We start from the raw sequence: 25242 nt of genomic DNA, 5'->3' as shown, positions 1-25242 counted from the left end.
GTTCCATATTCCTGATATATGCTTTCTGTACCATATACTAGTAAGCAAGTGTCCTGTTCTCTTTATTGCATCCTTTGTGTGGAATTCCTGGCATTCCTGCTAGTCCCTCTGCTTTCCTGTTAAATTACCACACCAGGCAGGAGAGCACAGCATGGTCAGTTATCTAGCTATGCTGGGAACTCAGCCTGTTCTCCAGAGGGAAGGTGCTCGCTTATAAAAAAAAAAAGAAAAAAAAAGGTATTTAGAATGTATTTTTATTTTTTTATCTATGCAAAAATGTTATTTTACAAGGTGATCATACAATCGCTTTAAGGATAATGTCTGCAGCAGCAGAGGGTTTTTTAAGGTCTTCTTCAGGCTAGTGATCACTGCCGTAGTCTGTGAATGAGCACCTTATTTGTGTGGCTTCAGCGGCAGGTGCTGTGTTCATGTCTAATGGGACGCAGCGGCTGCATAGACGCAGCCACTCGTCACAAGTTGACAGGCATGTTGGTGAGTATCCTGGGACACACGCTCTCTGCTGTCAAGGCCACTCACTCTCACACCTATCAATCAAAGCACTCTTCATGGACTACAGGGGTCAGCTCCCGTCTGAATGAGGCATTAAAATCCCCAGCTGATATCGTTAATTGATGGACCCAGCTTCTCCCCTCTTAATTAAGAGGTTTTTATAGCGCCACCTACAGGTGTAGAACGCTGAGCAGAAATTAGCTCAGCACCTCCTATGGGCAATCCTCTCTGAAAAAAAACCCTCTCTGCTATAGGGAAGATGGTTATTTCTGCCTAGTGTTTCAGAAGTAAGGACCTAGCTCCTTGCTGGGACCTGTAGTTTCTTAGCTTTTTTTTTTTACTTTTGCATGGGATTCTTCCTGCCGAGATGTTCAATCAACAGCTGGGCTGGATGACAGGCCGGATAATCTAGATCCAGTGGTCACCCCAGTCTGGCCATCGAGCGCACGCAGACTTCTAGATACACGCAGGGTTGGCTGTGACTGTCCAATTCTGGACCTGGGCGGTCAGCGAGTTAAATGTCTCGCAGGGAAATATATGAAGAGGCATCAGTCTGTGCCACTTCAATGGTAAGGTGGGTCTGTCATAGAAGCCTTACCTGCATGCTCCCCTGGTTTGATAAGTAGATGCCCACTTCCTTCCCTCCTCCAGATGTGGTGTGGAGTGCAGGTACTACCTAGGGTGACCTGTATTGCGGGTTTCTCCCCCTCCCCGGCCTCTGGAATTCCCTCTTGGCTTTCCATCTGGGCTTCTCCTACCTGCCAATGCTGGTACCTCCTGGGATCTTCCCCGGGTGGGGGGTCCTGCCCCATTCATTATTTGGTCAAAAGTAGTTACTGGGGACTGCCCCCTGGGGTCTTGATGATGCTGTGCTGCCATCATGTGTCCTTTCCTTTTGGCAGCGACCAATTTCCTGGAGCCATAGCGGCAATTTTCTTGTTGTCTGGAGGAGCGGCCATATGGCAGCAGACCTCTCCGATTGAATTATATGGGAGATAGCTGGGGACTGGCTTAGTGGCCATATTATTGTAGCCGCAGGCAGCAATTTTGATTTGACTCTGGTGTTTGCGTTGAGTACACATCTACCTTGGATAGGAGCAGGACAGAGGTAGCGGTTACAAAGCTCTGGTGATCTACCAGGTGGTCCTCCCTAAGTCCTCCCTAAGGTGCTTCCCTCTCTGTGCAATGCAGTCTAGGGGTACGTAATCCCCCCCTTATTTTTTTTGTGTGTCCATCCGATTTTCGGGAACCCTGCAGGGGAGGATGCTGGTCCCTCGGGCCCTTCTGTCACCATAGACACAGTAGTCTTCGAGTCATTTGTCTACCGGGTGGAGGCGGTGTTTGGTCACAAAGCGGGCAAGAAATGCCCTCCATGGTTGCCTGTGTCCTTGGACACCTTTGAGTCTGAGTTGGGCTCTGCCGCCAAGGGCTCCACATCCGTGAATCCTGATGGCACATCACCTGAGTGACTGTCCTTGTCTAGTGAGGATGGGTCCTCTGTTTCTGTGCAGGAAAAGGATTTAGTCACTGCACTGATTACTTCCGTGTGACAGACTTGAGATTGAGAACTTTGCTGGGGTGGCTGATATGGTCCCCGTTTTGCTACACACAAGCACGCTAGGTCTGTTTAAAGTACTTGCCCTGCATGTTTTGACAAATTTGCCTTTGAAGCTTGGGAGCGTCCAAATTATAATTTTGTGCTTCCTAAATACTTCAAGGCACACGTTTGAGAAGGCCCTTCTGTAGAAGTAAACCTCTCCTCCTGTGGTGGATCTGCCCATTTCTAGGCTATACAAGGCCACTATGACTCCGGTGGAGGAATCCCCCCTACTTTAAGGATCCTGCGGATGGCAAGGTGGGTTTAGTGGCATGATTACCATTGCCAGATCAGTGCTGCACCCTGTGTTGGCAGTGTCTCAGACACTGACTAAATGGACCTAGATTTTGTAAGCAGGTATGGCTTTTAGCCAGATGTCCCAGGTGTAAGTGGAACTGGTGGACCAGTTGGTCCACGGTTTGAAACGCATGTGTGGTAAATCCCTTGATGCTGCTCCACTTCTCTCCCAGCTCTTCGTCTCTGTGGTGCTCCTGGGGATGCTTTGGTTCAAATGTTGGTTCGCTGACTAGTAAAAAAAGACCCTGGCGGACCTGCCTTTCCAAGGCAAATACATTTTTAAGGCTACCTTGGAGAACATGATTAGGAACATGATGGGAGGTGAGAGTATCCTCCTCCTATGGCCTAAAAAGGGGAAGAAACCATGCTGGAAGACCTGGCCTTTCTCAGCTTATAGGAGGATTTTCCAGATAAGGCTCAAACCTTTCAAGGTTTGGGTGGTACCAAGCATTCCTAGCCCCGCAAATCTTCCAAACCCACAGATAAGTCCACCTCAGCATGAAGCTTTGCCCCATCTGTCTCTGGGGTGGGAGGGCCTTCACTGGTGCTCAGACCAATGGACCTCCCTCAACTGGTCCGCGATCTGGTGTCTGTCTACAAGATAGAATTTCATTCCCTTCCACCTTTTTTCCATCCAATGTTCACTTTTCACCTTCACGCCCTTGGACCCTGCATAGGGCGGTGCAAGACCTGCTTCTTCCGGGCATGATTGTTCCCATACCCAAGCCAGAGTGGTTCCAGGGATTTTACTCCAATTTGTTCTTGGTCCCCAAAAAGAAAGGGCCAGATCCACAAACGAGATACGACTGCGTATCTACTGATACGCCGTCGTATCTCTGTTTCTAACTACTGTATGCGACTGATTCATAGAATCAGTTACGCATAGCTAGCCCTAAGATCCGACAGGTGTAATTAAATTACACTGTCGGATCTTAAGGATGCAATTCTAGGACGGCCGCTAGGTGGCGAGGCCATTGTGGCCGGCGTAGAATATGCAAATGAAGACTTACGGCGATCCCCGAACGTCCCGAACGGTTCGTCGATCTAAATCTACGTAGTTTCCGTCGGGTTACGCCGCATAAAACTAGGGCTGAGCCCTAGTTTTCCTAAGCCATGTTAAGTATGGCCGTCGTTCCCGCGTCGAAATTTAAACATCAACGTCGTTTGCGTAAGACGTCCGTGAATGGCGCTGGACGCCATTTACGTTAACGTCTAAGCAAATGACGTCGGTGCGACGTCAGTTAGCGCATTGCACGTCGGGTAATTTACCCGACGAAGCATGCGCAGTACGTCCGGCGCGGGAGCGCGCCTAATTTAAATGGGACTCGCCCCATTCGATTGGGCCCGTCTTGCGCCGGACGGATTTAAGTTACACTGCTGCAAATTTCCAGGTAAATGCTTTGTGGATCGGGCACTAACTTGGAAAAATTGCGGCGGTGTAACTTAAATCGGGAAAGTTAAGTTGCGCCCGGTCTACGTGGATCTGGCCCAAAGGGTTTTACCTGATCCTAGACCTCAAAGCCTGATACACCTTTGTGCCGGTTGTCGTGATTGGTTACCCAGACAACTTGCTGGCCATAGTGTTTCTCCTGCTGGACAAACTCTGGAAACTATTGGACTGCTCTGACTATTAGTCCGACTGCTCTTGTCTTGCAAGTGATCCGTCCTGCAATCTTGCATGTAGGCTCTTGGTCTGATGGTGTCCATCTTGAGGAAGTCCCATATGCGTAGTTCTATATGAGGACTCTGCAGAAGGAAATTCTATTAAACTGGGACAAAAGAACAAAAACATACAGCGCACAAGGGTTAAGTGAATGTCACTTTATAGTCTGTAATGTGTGGAAAAACATATATGCATGAAAAATTGAAAAGTTGAAAAAAAATTTGAAAATTTTTTAAAAAAATGGAAGTAGCCACTAATAGCACACAGGAAAAACTTTGATAAAGCGTCTTGGCACGCGAAACATGTCAGTCACGGCTCACCAGTACAATCTTTGATGCCCCTATATGTTTGCAGCAAGCACACTGCAGCTGATGTGTAGTGCCGACACTCGGGAAATCCTCTCAGTGACACTAGCGCCAGCATCTCTACTGCTCGTTTTCTGCCCACACTGATTGGTGCTTTGAGTCACCTGACGCTGGATCGAAGGTGTCCGGACACCTCCTGCTTTCTGTGTGACTCCATCAGGCTACCATCCCCCTTTCCTCGCTCCCGTGTGACGCGGCTGCGTCACTGAACCGGCTTGGTGGCTCCCCTCCAGGACTTCCCCTGCCGCTGGAGATCTCTGTTTGCGAGGAAGGTTTCCTTTCCATCAGCCCCTGAGCTAGTGGTCTTTAAACGGCAGTATCCATCTCTGCATGGATATAACTTCTACATCTGCTCCCAGTGTGGCTGTCATCATCCCACCAACGGATTCCATCTCCCTGCATTGAGACGTAGAAGCGGCTGCTTTTGTTGAGGTATTGCATTACCTCTGCATACAAGTGTATGCACACTACTTGGATTCACTCCTAAACATCTCCCCCGAAGTGTATGTGTTTTCACTCTACCATCTCCACGTGAACTGCTGCTTATGTTATGCGGACTATTGTTATTAGTATTTTTAAAAAAATTTAATGTGCTTTTTTCCTGTGTGCTATTAGTGGCTACTTCCATTTTTTTAAAAAATTTTCAAATTTTTTTTCAACTTTTCAATTTTTCATGCATATATGTTTTTCCACACATTACAGACTATAAAGTGACATTCACTTAACCCTTGTGCGCTGTATGTTTTTGTTCTTTTGCTTTTTGCCCATGTCTCCTTAGTGGTTGACAGCTGCACGGATTGTGTTTTAGTGAAACTTCTTTAACCACTGACCACACTGTGGTTTACCGTCCTTATGGTGTAGCGCTTCATGCGGGTGTTTCTTTATTAAACTGGGACAGATCTCCTGTCTCCCTAGGCAATCAGATTTGTCAGGACTTGAGGCTCTGGTCTCTATCCCCACAGGATGGGAAGCCCCTCATCTCCTTAGTTGGACTGTATTTACGATGGATGCAGTCAGTCTTGCTGGGGAGGAGTCTTGGGCTCGGGTTAAGTTCACGTCGTAGGTCTCCAGGGTGGGTTCAACTGTCTATCTGTGTCTTGGAGATCTGGCCAATCCAGTTATCCCTGGAGTTCTGGATAGATCGTCTCCAGGGGCTTCTGGCTAAGATCCATTCGGACAACACATCCAATGTGGCTTATTTCAATCACCAAGGGGGTACGAGTAGTGCGGCAATGCCACTGGAGGTATCTTACACTCCCTGGTGGACGGAATGGTTCATTCTGGCTCTCTACTGCGCCCATTCCCAGCATCATATCTTGGCTAGCGGATTATCTCAAGCCATCAGATGCTGGAGCAGGGAGAGCGATCCCTGCACCTGGATGTGTTCCAGCAGCTCTACCTTTCTCTAGGGAACACCAGATATGTCATGTCTCAAAAGGGAAGGTTCCAAGGTTGATGGCAAGGGGTCCCATGGTGGATGTGCTGGTTGTGCTGTGAACTTGGTATCGCCTCATTTTATATTCTTCTTCCTCTCACACTGCTCCCCCACCTGCCCCACAGGTTAGAGGCCAAAGGGGTTCCGGTCATTTGTGGTATGCTGACGTGGTACAGCAGGTCACAGACGCTCCTTGGCGGCTGCCTCTTTGGGGGTACCTTCTGCCCCAGGGTCCAGTCTTCCACCCTGCTTTACTGGCTTTGACAGAATGGCTTTTAGGAGCCAGGTTCTGAGGGGTTGTCGGGTTCTATGATCCCTGCAATGTTAAAGGCGCATAAATTTACTTCTCGAAAGATATACCATTGTAACTGGAAGGCTTATATCACTTGGTGAGAGGCTCTGGGGGTTCACCCATGTTCCTTCTTGGCTTGGATTTCAGCCTTTTTACAATGGGGGCGTTGACCAACAGCTTGCCTTGAGTATCATTAAGGGTCAAGTCTCTGCCCTTGCTATCCTTTTCCAGCATCTCTTGGGCACACACGTCTTGATTTGCACTTTTATCTAGGGCATTGCCACCGTGTGACTTGAATTTGGTTCTCCAGAAACCCTCTTTGGAGAGTATTCGGATATTGCCTTGCTCACGCTGTCTCAGAAAGTCGCCTTCCTGGTAACTACCAGGTTGATTAATGCCTTCTGGGCGTTTCGACATCAGGCAACTGCGTCTCGGATTTGTATGGTGGTGACTTGATGTCTGGGTATACCTTTACTAATATCTACAGGGTTGCTGTGTTGGCATCTTCAGATGCTAGATTGGCTGTAAAGTTTTCTGTTTCTGTTTTTAATTCTTGCAGATTTTCCGGGTAGTTCTGGTATTTAGGAAAAAAAATTGCACTTGGTGAAAGTTAATTATAAATAAGTATGAGTTTTTAGACGGCAGCACTCCCAATATTGTTCACATCAACAATAAGCCAGAAATAAAGAAAAAGCGTGTTGCACTGTCAAACCTGTTACCAAATTATAAATGTCTCTGTGTGTCTTAATAAAAAGTGCATAAAAATTATAATAATAATAATAAACATGCAATTTTAAAATGGCATAAGCATGTCCACACTATCCTACAAATTCATGCAGCATGAAAGTTAATTAATAATCTGGTGAGTATAACAAATTTAGAATTCTTAGGATAGTGTGGACATGTTTATGCTATTATGAAATTGCATGTTTATTATTATAATTTTATATGCACTTTTTATTAAGGCACACATACATTTGTAATTTGGTTACAGATTTAACAGCGCAACACGCTTTTTCTTTAGTTCTGGGTGTTGGCATGTTTGCTTGTTGAACATTTTACTTTTCACATTGCTTTATAATTAACTGGCTTTCTATAGCCAAGGGAGGAGTTTAACCACAGAGGACTTCCCATAGGTGGTTCCAAGTTATTTTCTGCGTAGTGTTCTACTCCTGTAGGTGGCGCTTTAAAACCCTATCAGCCAAATCCCATTTTTTTCCTGCTCTTACCCTGATACTGACCTGCTCTGCTCATTATACTGGCAAAGCAAACCGGGCTGAATTTACTTTGTGAATGAGGTAAAAGCACAGAAAAAAAATATTTCTTGCAGTGTATTTCTTTTCCACAAATGACTTGCTACAAAAGTTTCACTAGTCAGTTCCTTTGCACAGCCCCCTCCCTAATTTCACATTTCTAGCTCTCTCTTTTTCTGGAAGTGTCTACTTACTTGATGTGCTGGCACAGCTCCTCTACCCCTACCTTCATCTATGTACATAACTTTTTATGTAGCTCCTGGGGAGCAAGGAAGGGGAATATTATTATAGTGTCACATAAGGGGCAGCTCTGAATCTGTTGGGGCTGACATCCTATCCAAGATGGCCGAACCCTGCAGCAGTCTTCGATGTCTAAACAAGAGAGGTTTTTACAGTTATAATGCATAAGATACATTAAAAGCGCATATTTTGTAGGAAAATATTTGTTGAATTAAGAGTCTGGCAACAGGGAAAACACTCATTGGTGACAAATGTGAGGTATATAAGAAGAATGTGCTCACTTTGAACACCCAATCATGTCATATACTTTTTTTAAATTATTAATATTTTTCATGCACGTGCCTGGCTATTCAAAGTGAATGCAGCTTTACCTCTTTTGCCAATATTCACTTTGCAAATTGAACAGCTTCCCCTTTAGTAAATCAACCACTTTGTATTAACTATATTTTTTAAGGTTCGCCATTTTATTTCAGCTTTATCTTGTGGCTGAAGTATTTTTAGTTACCTGTGAAATTTAACTTTATTTTTCAGTGGTCAATCTTTTCCCAGCATGCAAAGCCCAAAACTCTTCGATGACTTCTAAATCCTCTAACTCTATTATGTGGGGAAACTGCTAGCACATGTACAGAAAAAAAAACTGCAAACATGGCGATAGCGGTAATCTTAAAAGCTCTCACTAGCTTAGTGTGCTGCAGGGTATCGAGGTAATGAATGTGTTAAGCTGAACAAATTATCTTGATATATACTCACCCTAGGCTTTCCACAGTTCTTATATATATGCATTCTAAGTTAAATGCATGGTTACTGTCACTGTAAGCAAAAGGATTTGTATGTCGCTTTTCAACAAAAGCTGACGATAGATGGCGGCATGACTGCCCACTAGATCAGTGGTCATCAACCCTGTCCTCAGGGTCCACTAACAGGCCAGGTCTTATGTATTACCTTGGGCAGATGCAGACAGAATACTGTAATCACTGAGCAGAAAATGAGATCACCTGTGATGTATTTCAGTTATTTTGCAAACCTGGCCTGTTAGTGGGCCCTGAGGACAGGGTTGATGACCTCTGCACTATATGATCTTCCTAATAAAAGCAATAAAGGAAATGGAGTGCTGCAGCTGCTGGTTCTCAGTAAGGATAGCCTCAAAGAAACCAATAGCAATCATTTGGGGAAAATCTGAAAGTGCCTACATATTGCTAAAAGCATCCATTTTAAACCTTCCTGTCGTGGCCAAAATTTCAGGCCACTCTGACTGGCAAAGCTTTGACAGTTACCTATAGTGCCAGAGCTGGCCTGAGTCTTCCTACTTCCTGCATGTTCCTATTAACCAGTGAGGCTGCCCCTCATGGTGATGGGCCAAGAAAACATCTGTGGGGGCAAGGATCTCTAAAACTACCCAAAAGTGTCAGAGGCTTGCCTATCAGAAGAGCCCAGCTTGGTCTGTAAATTAAAGGTTTGGGAGCCTTGTGCATCTATGGACAGGTACATCTAGATACCTACATTTCATACCTACAGCAGTTTTCCCCCTATTCCCAGAGTTGATTTAAAGTGGAACTAAACCAATCCATTTGTTTCTTAAAACAGATACATTCAAGACGTGTCATGAATGTTGACTATCACAGTTGGGCATGCTTTTAAGCAGCTGTTAAGCCATCAAATGCCTGGCATTTAAAACTGATTAAATAAAAAGGGAGCTGCGGTGGCTCAACGCGATTGGCACTGCGCTGATAAGCCATTCACCTCTGCAGCTAGGGGTTCGGATCCCGGTCTCGGCTACATGTGAATTGAGTTTGGTGGTCTCAGCCCGGCTCCCGGTGGGTGTGCTATGCGAGGTAAGCCTGCGCTTAGTACGCCCACCCCCCCCCTCCCACAAAAACCACCACACTTACACGCACTCGAAATTGGGTTAACATGCACGCACTTTGACCACGCGGTCTCTAAAAAGAGAGGCGAAGGACTAACGGGGCTGGTTGAGTGGGCTAGATCCTCTCACTCCCTTATAGGGAGTCCCTCTGCCCCATTGGGCTTCAAAGCGGAGCAGGTAGGGCGGGCTGTGTGGGTGGACCCCCTCACACACCCACCATTGCCACCCGGGGCATAGAGAAAGGTGGCAGATTGCCTCTGGGGGAGGCCTGCCTACTCCCAACTCCTGCAGTCCGGCTCCTCTCTCGAGTACACGCACAAAATACACTTTAAAAAAAAAAACTGATTAAATGTGTGCAGCACCATGGCAACTGCAGATCAAACAAAGCCTAAGATGGCAGCTTCCTTGACTGTAAAGAATAGGAGGGTTTAGTTCCGCTTTACAGGAGTAGTTCACCTTTGGACCATGATACATGTTCCACCCGTTTTTGGGGTGGTACATGTAACATGTTACCGCATCTGCTGCACCTTCTACCCCAATCCCCCCCTCCCTGAGAGAGCAGATGAGGGCTCTTCTCCCTGCATCCACTGTCACAATCTGAAACCAGCGCAGCCGTTCAGGGCTCTGCCCACAAAGCTGCATCATTTATTCAGTTTTCTGTACATGAATTGACTACAAGTACCGTCAGCTATTGAAGCTGACAGCTTATAGTTCTCAATGAACTGCATGGGCACTGGTGAGCGCTCTTGTATTTCATTGATCTCCCTGCTCTCCAGCAACTGCCTGCCGCTATCAGAGGTACAGACAATCGGCTGTCCTGAGAGTCTGCAGGATCCTGGCATTGCACCCACGATCTACTGATCATGAACGCAATGCTCTGCAGGCTCCTTGGAAAACAAATCATACATTTTACAATTTATTTATTTATTTTCAAAATGTAGCCTTTAAGTCTATTTCTTCTTAGGAAGAAGCGGGTACGACTTTATGCAGACATTTTTATAGGCTCTGAAAAAGGGTTTATATGAACGTAGCTATCTTGTATGGAAGCATCAAACACTTGCTGTGCAGGAAATCAAAAGCCTATTTGGCAAGTAAGCAGTGGTCATTCGACATGACTGAAAATACATTTTTCATTTTGTGTCTGTCTCGTTCACTGCTATTGCACTTTTCAAAGACAGATGACCCTTTTTCTCTTACAACAAATTTCCTTTTGAACCTTGTATGACTTAAACTGGTAATTTATGAAAGCTTTGATTTTTTTCCTGCAGAAGGCAAGTCACAGACCTATAATTGCAATGACTTCTAATTTAGTGTCCTCAAATGACAAAGTCAAGAGGTTTCTTTATGAATGGAGCAATGTCTGATCCTGTTCCTTAGTCTTACACTAATGAGATCATTGGTAGAAGGCAGCACATCTGATTGACAGCTTACGTTTTTTTTTTTTTTTTTTTTTTTTTTTATGGCTATAGTATGCTAACTCGTCAAGTATGAGGCAAGGCACATGATGCAAAAAATAATCTTAAAGTTTTTTTTTTGTTTTGTTTTTATTAGTCCTAAAGAATAAAATTGATGCATTCAGGCGTTTAGAGGAACAGGCTTTGAACTGCAGCCAAAATAGCTTTTTTTAGTTTTGGATATAGTTGGGAGTTCAGGGTGAAAACGCCTTAGGTTTAAAATGTAGGCTTTGTCTTCGCCAAGGAAATCTGCACTTACTCCTATTCTGTTTGACGTCCATCTTGGAGAAGAAAAACAAAGCAGCAATAAAATCCTGCTAGAGTTCCTAAATCCTTCTTAAGCCCCATACACATTATCAGTTTTCCTGATGGTTTTCTCTTCAGGTTTACCAAAACCATCTAATATGAGGTCAAACCTTAAGCGTTTCAATTTGAATGCAATCAGGCAGGTCCTTGTACTACATGGTTTTGGTAAACCTGAAGAGAAAACCAGCAGGAAAACTGATAGTGTGTATGGGGGCTTTACAGTTTCCTTGTTGGTTTTACCCTCATTTCCTGTCCTGTGTAATATCTATTTTATACAGACAGGAAGTAGGTAGATTTCCCCCCCCCACTTCCCCCTCTGCCTGACACCCATCAAATCTTCCAAACAGGGACACAGACAATATATGTTGACAAAATGTTCCCACTGTATGTAACATTAAAAAAAGTTAGTGACTAGAGTTATGCATCGTACACACGACCGTTTTTCACAATGCAAAAAAATTGAAACCAGCTCTCGTTTTTCTCGTCGTGTTTCACATCAGTCTTTTTCTCGTTGTGAAAAACGGTCGCGTGCATGCTTTTCCGAGGGGAAAAAAAAACGTGCATGCTCAGAATCAAGTATGAGACAGGAGAGCTCATTCTGGTAAAACTAGCTTTCAGAATGGAGATGGCACATTCGTCACGATGTAACGGACTGAAAAGCACAAAGACTCAAAAGCGCAACACCAAACTTTTACTAACATGAGGATCAGCAAAAGCAGCCCAAAGGGTGGCACCATTTGAAAGGAACTTCCCCTTTATAGTCCTTTTGTAAGTGTTGTACGTCACCGCGCTTTGGTCGGACGTTTTTTTGCATGAACGTGTGTATGCAAGTCAGGCTGGAGAGGAATCATGTTGTGAAAAACTACGGGTTTTTGAACTAAAGGAAAAACGATGTTGTGTACGCGGCATTAGACTACAACTAAAGAGTCTTGTGAATTTGCAGCATTAAAATTCTCTGCACGGACGTTTCTACTGTGTAATTAATTTGAAGTTATGGGAGAAATAGGGTTTTGTATGGTATCTGCCCATCCTCGAAGGTCTTACATGCCAAAATCCTCATCTCGATTTGGCTGACTGATTGCGGATGTGCAGTGAACGCTTAAGGTCTCCATTGTCTACAGAAAAGAAAATGACTGTGTAGTTCTCTGTAATTACAAATGCTTTCATCAGTTAGATCTGCGTATTCATGCAAAGGCTGTTGCTTGCCTTTATTGGGACATATATGGCCAGTCTTTGGCCTCATTCATGCTGGCGCATTCATGCCTTTTAGCTTTTCTAAATGCAGGAGAAGTCATTTGGGAAGTAGGAACAACTTTTATGCTTCCCAGATGCTTGTGTTCAAATGTTCTTGCTATAAGGCAGGTTTAGCTGTGTTTGGGCGAGTTTAGTCGCATTATTCCATGCATTTAGCCACATTTTAAGTGTATAATTGGATTATGGACGCAAAGAATTCTATTTTCTCTAAACATGGCTAAACTGACCACACCTAAACACAAGTAAATGTATGAATGGCAACATTGCAAAATCATTTACATACATGTATATGCTTTTAGAAATGTACTCTAAATGCATATAAACACAGGCTTGACAGTCAATCATTACACAGCTCTGTATATAAATGATTGGCATACAATTTCAATGTCCGATATAGGTGGCTAAAGGAACAGCGGCAGTCACACATACACATGAGTCAAGCCCTGTACACACGATCAGTCCATCCGATGAGAACGGTCCGAAGGACCGTTCTCATCGGTTAACCGATGAAGCTGACTGATGGTCTGATGTGCCTACACACCATCAGTTAAAAAACCGATCAAGTCCAACGCGGTGACGTAAAACACAACGACGTGCTGAGAAAAATGAAGTTCAATGCTTTCAAGCGTGCGTCAACTTGATTCTGAGCATGCGCGGGCTTTTAACCAATGCTTTTGCATACTAACCTTCTGTTTTGCCGATCGAGTAGGCGTCTATCGGTTGATTTTTAAAGCAAGTTCTAAATTTTTCGACCGAAGGATAACGGACCGATGGGGCCCACACACCATCGGTCTGGACCGATGAAACGGACCTTCAGTCCGTTTCCATCGCTTTTGACCGACCGTGTGTACAAGGCCTAACACTAAGCACTGGTCATACCGTAGCGCAGGTGTGTGTGTGTGTGTGTATATACACAATTTTTTCTCTTGTTCACTGTATGTACAGGCTTGACAGCGCCAGCATGTATGAGAATTAAGTTTTAGCCGCTCAAGACTTCCCAGGATGGTTTGTGTAATCTGCTATGTCCATGTATATCCACACTTGAGAGAGGCGAATTGCATGGAATCGATTTAGTCTAAAACAGATCAATAACAGAGGTTTAAAATTTAGAATATTGTAATTCCACATAGAAACCTTTATAACGTTATTTCTTAATTTTTGTGTTTTCGTTTAGATCAAGGATACTTTCCTCAGGACATACACTGAAGCTATCCAGAATTACAACGGCAATGATGAAAGGAGTCGTGCAGTTGATGATGTTCAGAAAAGTGTAAGTGGCTAACTTTGTGTGGCTCTGGCTCTTTCAGTTAAATATTTCTTGGCTAGGGTAAAGCTTTATACATACATTAATTATATCCTCTAGCTCTAGCTTTTACCACTACTATTCCTTTATACTTGCTTTTGGAATTTACAAATACAACACTTTAGAAATTGGATGAAAGTTTTAGCACTGGGAAACGCTATTTGAAAGATAAAAAGTGCATTTTATTTCCAACTATATAGATCAGACCAGAATGAGGAAGAAGAGGGACTTTGTTCCGTCCCTCGAAATCAGTTGGGAGCTATGAATTATGAATAATAAATGAATGCACAAGAAAAGTCCATGTGCAGTGCCGCTATAGGAACAAATAGTGAAAGACAGGGAAGTACAGTGGTGTAGTGGTTAGCACTTTTGCCTAGCAGCAAAAGGGTCACTGATTCGAATCCCAACCATGGCACTACCTGCCTGGAGTTTGCATGCTCTCCCTGTGTCTGCGTGGGTTTCCTCCTACACTCCAAAGACTTGCTGGTAGATTAATTGGATCCTGTCTAAATTGGCCCTAGTATGTATGTAAATATACCTGAAATAAATAAAGTCCACGTATCGTGCTCTTAAAGTGTCTGATTACCCAATTCTTACATTAAGTGAACACACAATGTGTCACACACCCTGCCACCACTAAAAGCTCACCTCCTATTTAGACGGATAAACAATAAGTCATATGCACTTGTCCCTTTAGGGCTTGTTAGCTGATGAGGCTGATTCTAAAAAACACTCTCCTCTGGATCCATTCTAACTCTAAAAATGGACTGGACAAAATCATTGGCACCCACACAGTAAAAAGACACACTGAGGAAACACATTTAACCATTCGATTGCCCTGATGTCAACTCCTTCCCTGCCAGTGTCATTTATACATTAATCAGTGCGTTTTTTTAGCACTGATCACTGTATTGGTGTTGCCGGTCCCCAAAAAGTGTCACTTTGGGTCAGATTTGTCCGCTGTAATGTCGCAGTCCCGCTAAAAATGGCTGATCACCGCCATTACTAGTAAAATCCCTAAAAAAAATAAAGTCCATAAATCTATCCCATAGTTTGTAGACACTATGGGCCAGATTCACGTACGATAGCGTATCTTTGTGCGGGCGTAACGTATCTGATTTACGTTACGCCTCCGCAACTTAGACGGGCAAGTGCTGTATTCTCAAAGCACTTGCTCCGTAAGTTGCGGCGGCGTAGCGTAAATCGGCCGGCGTAAGCCCGCCTAATTCAAATTTGGAACAGGTGGGCGTGTTTTATGTAAATGTTGTGTGACCTGACGTGATTGACGTTTGCGTTTCCCCTCATATACGCCGCAAGGACGTATTGGTTTTGACGTGAACGTAAATTACGTCCAGCCCCATTCACGGACGAGTTACGCAAACAATGTAAAATGTTCAAATTTTGTCGCGGGAACGACGGCCATACTTAACATTGGTACGCCGCACTTACGCCACCATATAGCAGGGGTAACTATACCCCGGGAAAAGCCTAACGTAAACGGCGTAAATGTACTGCGTCGGGGGGGCGTACGTTCGTGAATTTGCGTATCTAGCTAATTTGCATACTCAACGCGGAAGCGCCACCTAGCGGCCAGCGTAAATATGCATTTACGATACAACGGTGTAACACAGTTACGCCAGTCGGATCTACGGGAAATCTATGCGTAACTGATTCTAAGAATCAGGCGCATAGATACGACCGCGCAACTCAGAGATACGACGGCGTATCTGGAGATACGCCGTCGTATCTTGTTTAAGAATCTGGCCCTATAACTTTTGCGCAAACCAATCAATATACACTTATTGGGATTTTTTCTACCAAAATTGTGTAACAGAAGACAAATTGGCCTAAATTGATGAAGAAATTCATATATTTTTATTTTTTTTGCATATGTATTATAGCAGAAAGTAAAGTTTTTTTCAAAATTGTCCAGTCTTTTCTTTTGTTTATAGCACAAAAAATAAAACCCGCAGAGGTGATCAAATACCACCAAAAGAAAGCTCTATTTGTGTGGGAAAAAAAACAAACATCTATTTTATTTGTGTACAACGTCACACAAAAGCACAATTGTCGGTTTAAAAGATGGTATCGGGGGTTAATACCGCACCGCTAGCGGCTGAATCCCGCGGCAAATCCGACGGTATAGCGCCGCTATTTTTAGCGGCACTATACCGCCACCGCGCCTCCCGCCCCAGTGTGAAAGGGGCCTTATGCTGGTAAAAGGTTATCCCATTGCTTTTGTCACATGATCCACATGCTACCAGTAATCCTGAGCATAAGTAATTAACCTCTGGATAAATTTATTATAAACACAGGGAGTTTTCGAGGAAGTACAGCTCTTAGGGCAAAATTGAAAACTTGCCACAAACATAAGAATGTTGGTACTTACTAATAACTACCCAGTCCCAAATGATCGGCCTTGGACTGCAGCATGTAAATTACAGACTTGTATGTAAAGGCCATAATGACTAAATCCATGACCACATTCTTAACACCTGTTTGTTTGTTATACACAAAGCGAACAACAGAAAGGCAACGATGAGGCCTGTAAAAGGAATTTTCTGAGTAGCATACTTGTATACTGTAGAACAGAGATAAACTACTAGAGATGTCTCTCCCAAATGTTTACCATGAAGGATGAAAACAAGAGCACTTGCTGTGTCTTGTAAAACCCAGCACATTTTTTAGTATACCAACACATTACTTGAAGTACACAAAATGATCTATAGCGCAAGCATGTTTTGCCAAAAACAGAAAATATATTTACAGTTGGACAACCACTGTATACAGCTTTACCGTTGACACACCCAATCTAGTGCAAAAAAAAAGTAATACTACTCTTGGGACATAATTTACTGCAATTAAATGTACCATAAAATCAAACAAAATAATATGTCATTAAAGCGGGAGTTCACCCATTTGTAAAAAAAAAAAATTTCTCCCCTTAGCTTCCTGCTCGGTCTAGGGGAATCGGCTATTTGTATTAAAATATGAGCAGTACTTACCCGTTTTCGAGCTGCATCTTCTTCCGTCGCTTCCGGGTATGGGTCTTCGGGAGCGGGCGTTCCTTCTTGATTGACAGCCTTCCGAGAGGCTTCCGACGGTCGCATCCATCGCGTCACTCGTAGCCGAAAGAAGCCGAACGTCGGTGCGGCTCTATACTGCGCCTGCGCACCGACGTTCGGCTTCTTTCGGAAAATCGTGACGCGATGGATGCGACCGTCGGAAGCCTCTCGGAAGCCTGTCAATCAAGAAGGAACGCCCATTCCCGAAGCCCATACCCGGAAGCGACGGAGAAGATGCATCTCGTAAACGGGTAAGTACTGCACATATTTTAAAATAAATAGCCGATTCCCCTAGTAAAAACGAGCAGGAATCTAAGGGGGAAAAGTGCCCTCTAAGGGTGAACCCCCGCTTTAAAGGAGTTGTAAAGGAATTTTTTTTTTTTGCATAAAATTAATGTCTGCAAGGTAGATAGACAGAATAGTATAATGATTCTGTTAAAAAAACTAGTAAATACCTATTAAATTCCTTCATCTATATCACCTCCGGCGTTCTAGTTTCTGTTCTCTCATTCACTTCCTGGTTTGCGGCACTCGTTCATGTAAGAACTACATTTCCCAGTATGCAATGAGGCACGCCCAGTAATTCACACCTCCTTGAAGTCTCTAAGGCCTTGTACCACACGACCGAGAAACTCGACGGGCGAAACACGTTGTTTTGCTCGTCGAGTTCCTTGTGAAGCCGTCGAGACTCGACAAGCCAATTTTCTCCATTCCGGTCAAGGAAATAGAGAACATGCTCTCTTTTTGGCTCGTCGAGGTTCTCGACAGTTTCCTCGACGAAAGTGTACACACGACCGGTTTCCTCGGCAAAAAAATATCTCCCAGCAAGTTTCTTGCTGGTTTTTGCCGAGGAACTCGGTCGCGTGTACGAGGCCTCACACGTAAAGAGCGTCCTGCCGCACAGATGTAGTTCCCAGGAGGGAGCGAGCACGTCACTGACCACCGCAGTAAAGCCTCCCTTCACGGTGGTGAGTAACAATCAGACAAGCAGGAAGTGAACAGAACAGAAGAAATGGAGAAATAGAGTAACTTCTGAGCAAAAACGTACAATGAGGAAGTGAAAAGAGGAATGTCTGCAGGTAAAGGATGCTTATTATGAAAAAAAAAAATTCCTTTACAACCCCTTTAACCTCCCTGGCGTTATGATTCTTTCAGAAAAAACATGCTGAAAGCGGTACCATTATTTGCAAGGAAATTTGGCGTTTTGTAGGTCTGTAATTTTTAGAAATAACTCACTTAAATTTGACCAAACAAGAGACTAGTAGGCATCCCGGGTATGACATTTTTTTTAAAACAAAATTATAAATTATAATATAATAAATAATTATAAATAATTATAACAAATAATAATATAATTATAATAAAAATTATTCAATAATGTAATAAAATCAAAATCACTGAAATTTGCTCAGTTGCAGAATTGTCGCTGTCATTATTTTTTTTTTTTTTTTATGACGAATTTCCCCACAAATTGCTATCGCACAATTCTGCAAGTGATTATAATTTATTATCGCTGTTTTTTAGCTGATCTAAAACTATTTTTGACATAAAGGGACACTTTTGGTTGCTATGGACAATCTACAGTTTGCAGGGAGAAAGAACAGTTTTTATTATATAAAAGTACATGTAGGACACTGGACAGACCACTAGGGACAAGGGGGGTGTGTATTTTTTACATACAGTACTGTAATCTATAAGATTACAGTATACTGTATGTAAAGTGTTTGTTTACATTTTTGAATTTGGCGCCGTTCTCCGTCCCCGTGCGTCGTAACGAACGGAGATCGGCGGCACAGGAGGACGCTGTGTGAATCGAGCGAGGTCCCGCTCGCTCACACAGCGCGGTGGCATCGCTGGATCCAGGGACAAGGTAAGTAACTTCGTCTGCTGCTGCAGCGAGGCAAGCCCGAGTCTGACTCGGGGTTTCCGCTCGCAGCAGGAAAATCTAACCCCGAGTCAGACTCGGGAATGCCGCCAGGCAGGTTAATAAAATCTATACTTACTATGGTATAGGATGGGGAGCTGAAAGGTTCTAGGCCCAACCAAGTGAATAACCTTGAGCCATGAAACTTACATGCTATTCCACGTATGCACCCCAAAGTTTAACACACTTGGCACATAGTTTCTCAAGTTTCTTGAAATCTTCCAGTAAAAAAAAAATAACATACCTAGTCACCAGATTAATACTACTCTGCTCTTAAATATTTCCAAAGTGTTCACCCTTATGCCGTGTACACACGACCGTTTTTCATGTCATTGAAAAAAACACATTTTTTTTCGACGTGATTCTTGTCAAGCCTGCCTTGCATACACACTTTAAAGCGCGGTGACGTACAACACGTACAACGGCACTATAAAAGGGGAAGTTCCATCCGAATGGCGCCACCCCTTGGACTGATTATGCAAATTTTCCTTCACATAACTTGCTTCTGAACATGCACGTTTTTTTTCCCCCGTCGTTAAAGCCTACACACGACCGTTTTTCACAACGAGAAAAAATGCGACGTGAAAAACTACGAGAAAAATTAGAGCATGTTCTAAATTTTTAATGCCCGTTTTTAATGATGAATTTAAAAAACTGCATTTTTCTCGTCATGGAAACCGGTCGTGTGTACGCGGCATTACAAATTCTTAAGGTTTGGATACAGAAAAAACTGTCAGATGGAGGGAAATCTGGTGAGTAGGGTGGATGGCCAATGCACTGAAAGCCCAAATTCTTCAAAACACCTAGGGGGCAGATCCACAAAGAGAGTACGCTGGCGTATCTAGTGATACGCCGGCGTACTTTCAAATTTCCCGCGTCGTATCTTTGTTTTGAATCCTCAAAACAAGATACGACGGCATCTGGGTTAGATCCGACAGGCGTACGTCTTCGTATGCCTCGGATCTTAGATGCAATTCTTCGCTGGGTGGCGTTCCCGTCGTATTCCGCGTCGAGTATGCAAATTAGCTATTTCCGACAATCCACGAACATACGAGCGGCCGTCGCATTCTTTTACGTCGTTTCCGTTCGGCTTTTTTGGGCGTATAGTTAAAGCTGCTATTTGTTGGCGTACGCAATGTTAAGTATGGCCGTCGTTCCCGAGTCGAATTTGAAAATATTTTATTTTGTTTGCGTAAGTCGTCCGTGAGTGGGGCTGGACGTAATTTACGTCCACGTCAAAACAATGATGTCCTTGTGACGTCATTTAGCGCAATGCACGGCGGGAAATTTAGGGACGGCGCTTGCGCAGTTCGTTCGGCGCGGGGACGCGCTTCATTTAAATGAAACACGCCCCCCTACTCGCCGATTTGAATTACGCGCTGCTACGCCACGAGAGATACACTACGCCGCCGTAACTTACGGCGTAAATTCTTTGTGGATTCAAAGATTAAAAAAGTAAGTTACAGCGGCGTAGCGTATCTCACATACGCTGCGCCCATGCAATTGTACGAGGATCTGCCCCTTTATGCCTTGTGAGGAAGTGCATTTTCCTGCAATTAGAATGCCTATCCACAACTTTCCTCACCCGTTTTCTTTCAACACCATTTAGGTATTATTCCAAAAAAACTTGGCCTTTTCTTTTGACTTTAGAGTCCTACATTTCTTTGGCAAAAGAGTGACATCACTCCAAAGTTTGTTGTTTTCATTCAGAACAACTGAATGCCCTAGGCCAGTGATGGCGAACCTTGTCTCCCCAGATGTTTTGGAACTACATTTCCCATGATGCTCAACTACACTGCAGAGTGCATGAGCATCATGGGAAATGTAGTTCCAAAACATCTGGGGTGCTAAGGTTCACCGTCATTGCCGTAGACGAAGCTAAAAACTTCAACAAAACCAGAATTTGCAAACAGGGTCACTTTCTTACACAGTCATCTTTACTGATGGAAGCGATGGAGCGAACCCCGCTGAGCAAAGCTGAGCCCGCACACGGATCCGCCACGTGTGAAAGGACCCTAAGGTTCTCTAACACACCTCTGAGGACTTCAAAGAACAGCTGTATTTATACTAAGATTAAATTACACACAGATGTACTCAGTTTATTAAGTGACTTCTGAAAGCACTTGCTTCCACTAGATTTTAGTTAGTTATCAGAGTAAAGGGGGCTGAATACAAAATGCACGCCACACTTTTCATATATAATGTTTTTATTATTATTAAAAACTATAGATCTTTTTCCTTCCACTTCACAATTATGTGCCACTTTTTGTGTCGGTCTATCACATAAAATCCCAATAAAATACATGCATCTTTTTGGTTGTAACATCAAGGGGTCAAGGGGGTATGAATACTTTTTCAAGGCACTGTATGCATTTTATGCAACACAATGCAAGTAAATGCACATCAACACAATGCAAATCTATTGAGGGGAATAGGCTTTTTATTATTTTGTTCCTTATAAGGACCCATAGCAATTTAACAAGCATAAAAATACGTGTCAACGCGCGTTAAAATGCACGTCAACGCACATAACAATGCACATCCACTTCTCGAGCACTTTCATGCATTTGAATGCACGTTTGAGTGAACAGGCCACTAATGTATGTATGCAATATGTACAATCGTATGAATACTGGATACATGTATGTACATACGGTAAAACAATTTAACACATAGTAGGTATAAGTTATTCCTATACTGAATCGTCTTTTTTCATTAGCACAATGTTGATCTTTGTATGTTTTAGGTCTCTAGTATTTTTACTCATTCTATAACAATACATAAAATATTAACTTGCATTTACTTTTTTTCTTTTTCTCTCACAGTTGAGTTGTTGTGGTGTTCAGAGTTATACCAACTGGACCAGCAGTATTTATTTTCCTGAACATGGAATCCCGCCCAGCTGCTGCGCCAACATGAGTGACTGTAATCCATCAGATATGCGCAACATGACTATCGCTCCACAGAAGGTCTATCAAAGGGTAAGTGCTGTGGGACATTTGGTATATTTTCCTTTAAAATAAGTGTTGTGTGCATGTGTATAAGTTCAAATGATCATTGGTGGGCATTATTGTATTATTCAGTGGTCAATGCAAAAACTGTTGGATAAGGTGCAAGATTTTTTTGTCAAGGTCAGACCAAGGATCATATTTACTTAGGTAAAGCTGGTGTATGTATGTATATGTGTGTGTGTAATGTATGTGTGTATTATTTATATATATATGTATATATATTACACATATACACACACACACACACACACACACAAACATATACACATAGTTGAAAATCTTTGGAGACAGAAGGTCTTCTGTGTGTTAATTAGGTAGAAGACCAATCAAATATCACAGTGAAACACTTCCACATCCTTCCCTTAGTATTCCACATAGTAGAACATATATATGTAAAAGAATACACAATACACCTTGTGACTTGTTATACTGGTGTCCAATCACTTGTAAAACAAAGTGCATAACATTTCAAACTCAAAGGTGCCACTACAATCAATAAGTGTATGCAAAAGTGTGAATATATTGTCAACCAGACAACCAAGGGAAAAAGATCCACCAAGGATAGACCAAGAGGATTCTTACTAAAACATATATGACCATCAAAATACAATTGGTCTGAAGAAGCTTGAAACCAATACTACAGCTCTATCCACAGGGTCCCAGGAAATATATTTATTTGTACTGCTTCAGCTGGGAAGGGTAGCAAAGGATTATTCTGGGGTTAACCAGAGCCATGGCAATAGGGGCGATATGCAGGATAGGGATCAGAAAAGCTAAGACCTGAACACAATATGCATGCACAGCTTCTTCTGCATTGGGCAGCATAAAGTGATTTTATTGTCTCGTTTTTATTTTAGTTAAAAATAACCAACATGTTATACTTGCCTGCTCTGTGTAGTGGTTTTGCACAGAGCAGCCAAAATCCTCCTCTTCTCGGGTCCCTCTTTGGTGCTCCTGGTCCCTCCCTCCTGTTAAGTGCCCCCACAGCAAGCAGCTTGCTATGGGGGCACCCAAACCAAGCCACAGCTCCCTGTGTCCATTCGGGCACTGAGCTGCAGCCCGGCCCCACCCCCTTCTCCTCATTGGCTGATTGACTTTGATCGACAGCAATGGGAGCCAATGGCGCCACTCTGCTGTCTTAGGCAATGAGGAGGGGAGTCCCGAGCAGGCAAGACACTCCTGCAACATCACTGGATCTAGATGGGGCTCAGGTAAGTATTAGGAGGGCTGAAAGGAGCTAGGACATGGTCTTGGTCTTTGTCTATCAATATAAGCTCCTTTTGAGTGCTGCCTGTCCGTTGGCCATCTCTTTCCACAACTTCCTGAATTCCCTGCTTGCTCTTCAGCTTCTTCCCTGCTGTTTACTTTCAATTTCTAAGGACTACATATCCCATGGTACCCTGCTGCCTGAGTGATTCCTGTATTGACCCTGCCTCCTGAAACTCCCCCTCTTAGCACCTCTGTAGTTCAGAAGGCAATCTCTGAAATATGTGACCGCAGTGCCTACTCACAGACCATAGTGAATACTCACAGAATTCAAGAAAGTAAATGTGTCCAGTTCTTCACGGATCGTTCAGATACATAGGCGTAAGCTACAAATCTTGTATGCTACCTAGAGCTATCTGATGACCAGATGCAGTATTTTTCTTTTTTAAATCGATGAAAAACATTAATCCAGCACAGGAAATGGGCTAATAACATTGTGAATGTGTAATAACAGATTGATTGTACATGCATTTGTACAGGGAGAGTTGCCATGTTGATCTCTGAGGCCTCGTACTCACGACCAAACATGTCTGCTGAAACTGGTCCGCGGACCAGTTTCAGCGGACATGTTCGTTCGTGTGTAGGCAGTAACGTACAGAATTCCAGCAAACAATCGTCGGCCAGACCGTTTTCCAACGAACAACTGTTTCCTGGTCTTGCTTTAAAACAGTCTGCTGGAATCGTGTCCGTCAGACATGTTCGGTCGTCTGTACACAAAAGCAGCGTACAAAAACCCCGCGCATGCTCAGTCCAAATGAGGAGACGGGAGCGCTCGTTCAGGTAAAACTCGCGTTTCTTTGGGATATGGCACATTCGTCATTAGAAACCTTTTATTCTAGCAAGAGAACAATGTCTTAAAAAGGCGCACTAAACCACATTTTAAAGCCTCGTTTTCTTAATTCTTCTCTTGCTAGAATAACCCCGTTCTCTTGCTGATGCAATTTCAATAGAGTTGTCCCATACTGAAATGTCACATTTCTTGCTTGTGATGTAATCCTTTAATAATGTTTTCTATGCCAGACGTGTGTTTTGGTTGGTGGTCCTCCATAATTTAGAGTAGTCATTTTTGTAAAGGAATGTGCATTTTTTTTATTTTTTTTTTGTTTCTAGTTATGTCACCATTTAAACAATTTTTTTTTTACATGTTTTTTTAAATTAATTTTTTTTTTTGGTGTTTCATTAGAGAATATTAAACCATGTTGGCACACCAAATGTCCCCCCCCCCCCCCAAGGAGTGTGTCCTTTGTAAATTACCCATTGTATATTTATTAAAGGTTTGCTGCCTAATAATCCCCACAGTATATCAAACAATAGGCATGTTTTCAAATGAAAGCAAAAGGCCTTTTATTCAGGCAAATGTCATCACAAAAAATAAAAAGAACGGCAGCACTAGAATAGATAGCAAACTATATGCAAACTTGCATTTCCAACATGGTGAAGGATAAACTTCCAAGCCTCAGGAGCCAAACACAAAAATATGAAGCAGCAGCACACAAACAAAGGAACCCAAACTGTGGTAGTACAAACAAGATGTCCTTTATGTGGAAGGAAATGGAAGGCAGAAAATCAACGTTTCCTCCTCTTTCCAGCCTTCCCTCCAGGCAGCCTTCCAGCGGATCGAACACGGGGTCTTGCAGGTGGGGTTGATGTGGCAGCAGGAGGATGGTGTTCCGCAAGCCGGGCTGGATCACATAGCCCAGTGTCTGGGGTCAGCAGGCCCCTCTGCATCCACCAAAGGACCTGGTTCATCAGGGCCTTTGCCAGTCTTCTCTGGTCCTCCTCCCCTTCATTTAAATCATGGGCCAATGAGGCACTGAAGGCCTCTGTGGGGTTGAGGGGGGCCCTCATGATGGCGCTTGCCTCCTGGATCATGCGGAGGCTTGCCTCCTCCACAGGCCTCAACTGCCTCCTTCGGCCTGATGGCCTCACCTGGGGGGGAGAAGACTGGCTGGTGGTGGTTCTCCTGGCCGGGTGGACCTGCTGCAGGCCACTGGGCCCAGCCTCCTCCTGGCTGCCACTGACCCCGGCCTCCTCCTGTCTGCCACTGACCCCGGCCTCCTCCTGGCTGACAGACACCTGAGGATCTGCCACCTCCTGGCTGATCTCTTCTTCCTGTGTGGAAAAAAAAGGAATTTTTTTACAA

General features: G+C 43.7%; 1 protein-coding gene across 1 annotated transcript in view; it reads left to right on the top strand.

Annotated features, from left to right (window-relative positions):
* Window positions 1-25242, top strand: part of TSPAN7 (tetraspanin 7) — a 189519-nt gene that overhangs the window by 144471 nt on the left and 19806 nt on the right. The window contains exons 4-5 of the mRNA XM_040338117.1: window positions 13705-13800; window positions 21648-21803. Coding sequence (XP_040194051.1) covers window positions 13705-13800; window positions 21648-21803 — 252 coding nt within the window. The remainder of the gene's footprint in view (window positions 1-13704; window positions 13801-21647; window positions 21804-25242) is intronic.

This window comes from Rana temporaria, chromosome 2 (genome assembly GCF_905171775.1).
Source record: "Rana temporaria chromosome 2, aRanTem1.1, whole genome shotgun sequence".
Taxonomy (NCBI): Eukaryota; Metazoa; Chordata; class Amphibia; order Anura; family Ranidae; genus Rana; species Rana temporaria.
The sequence above is the reverse complement of the archived record's forward strand: the minus strand, read 5'-3'. Positions and strand labels throughout refer to the sequence as shown.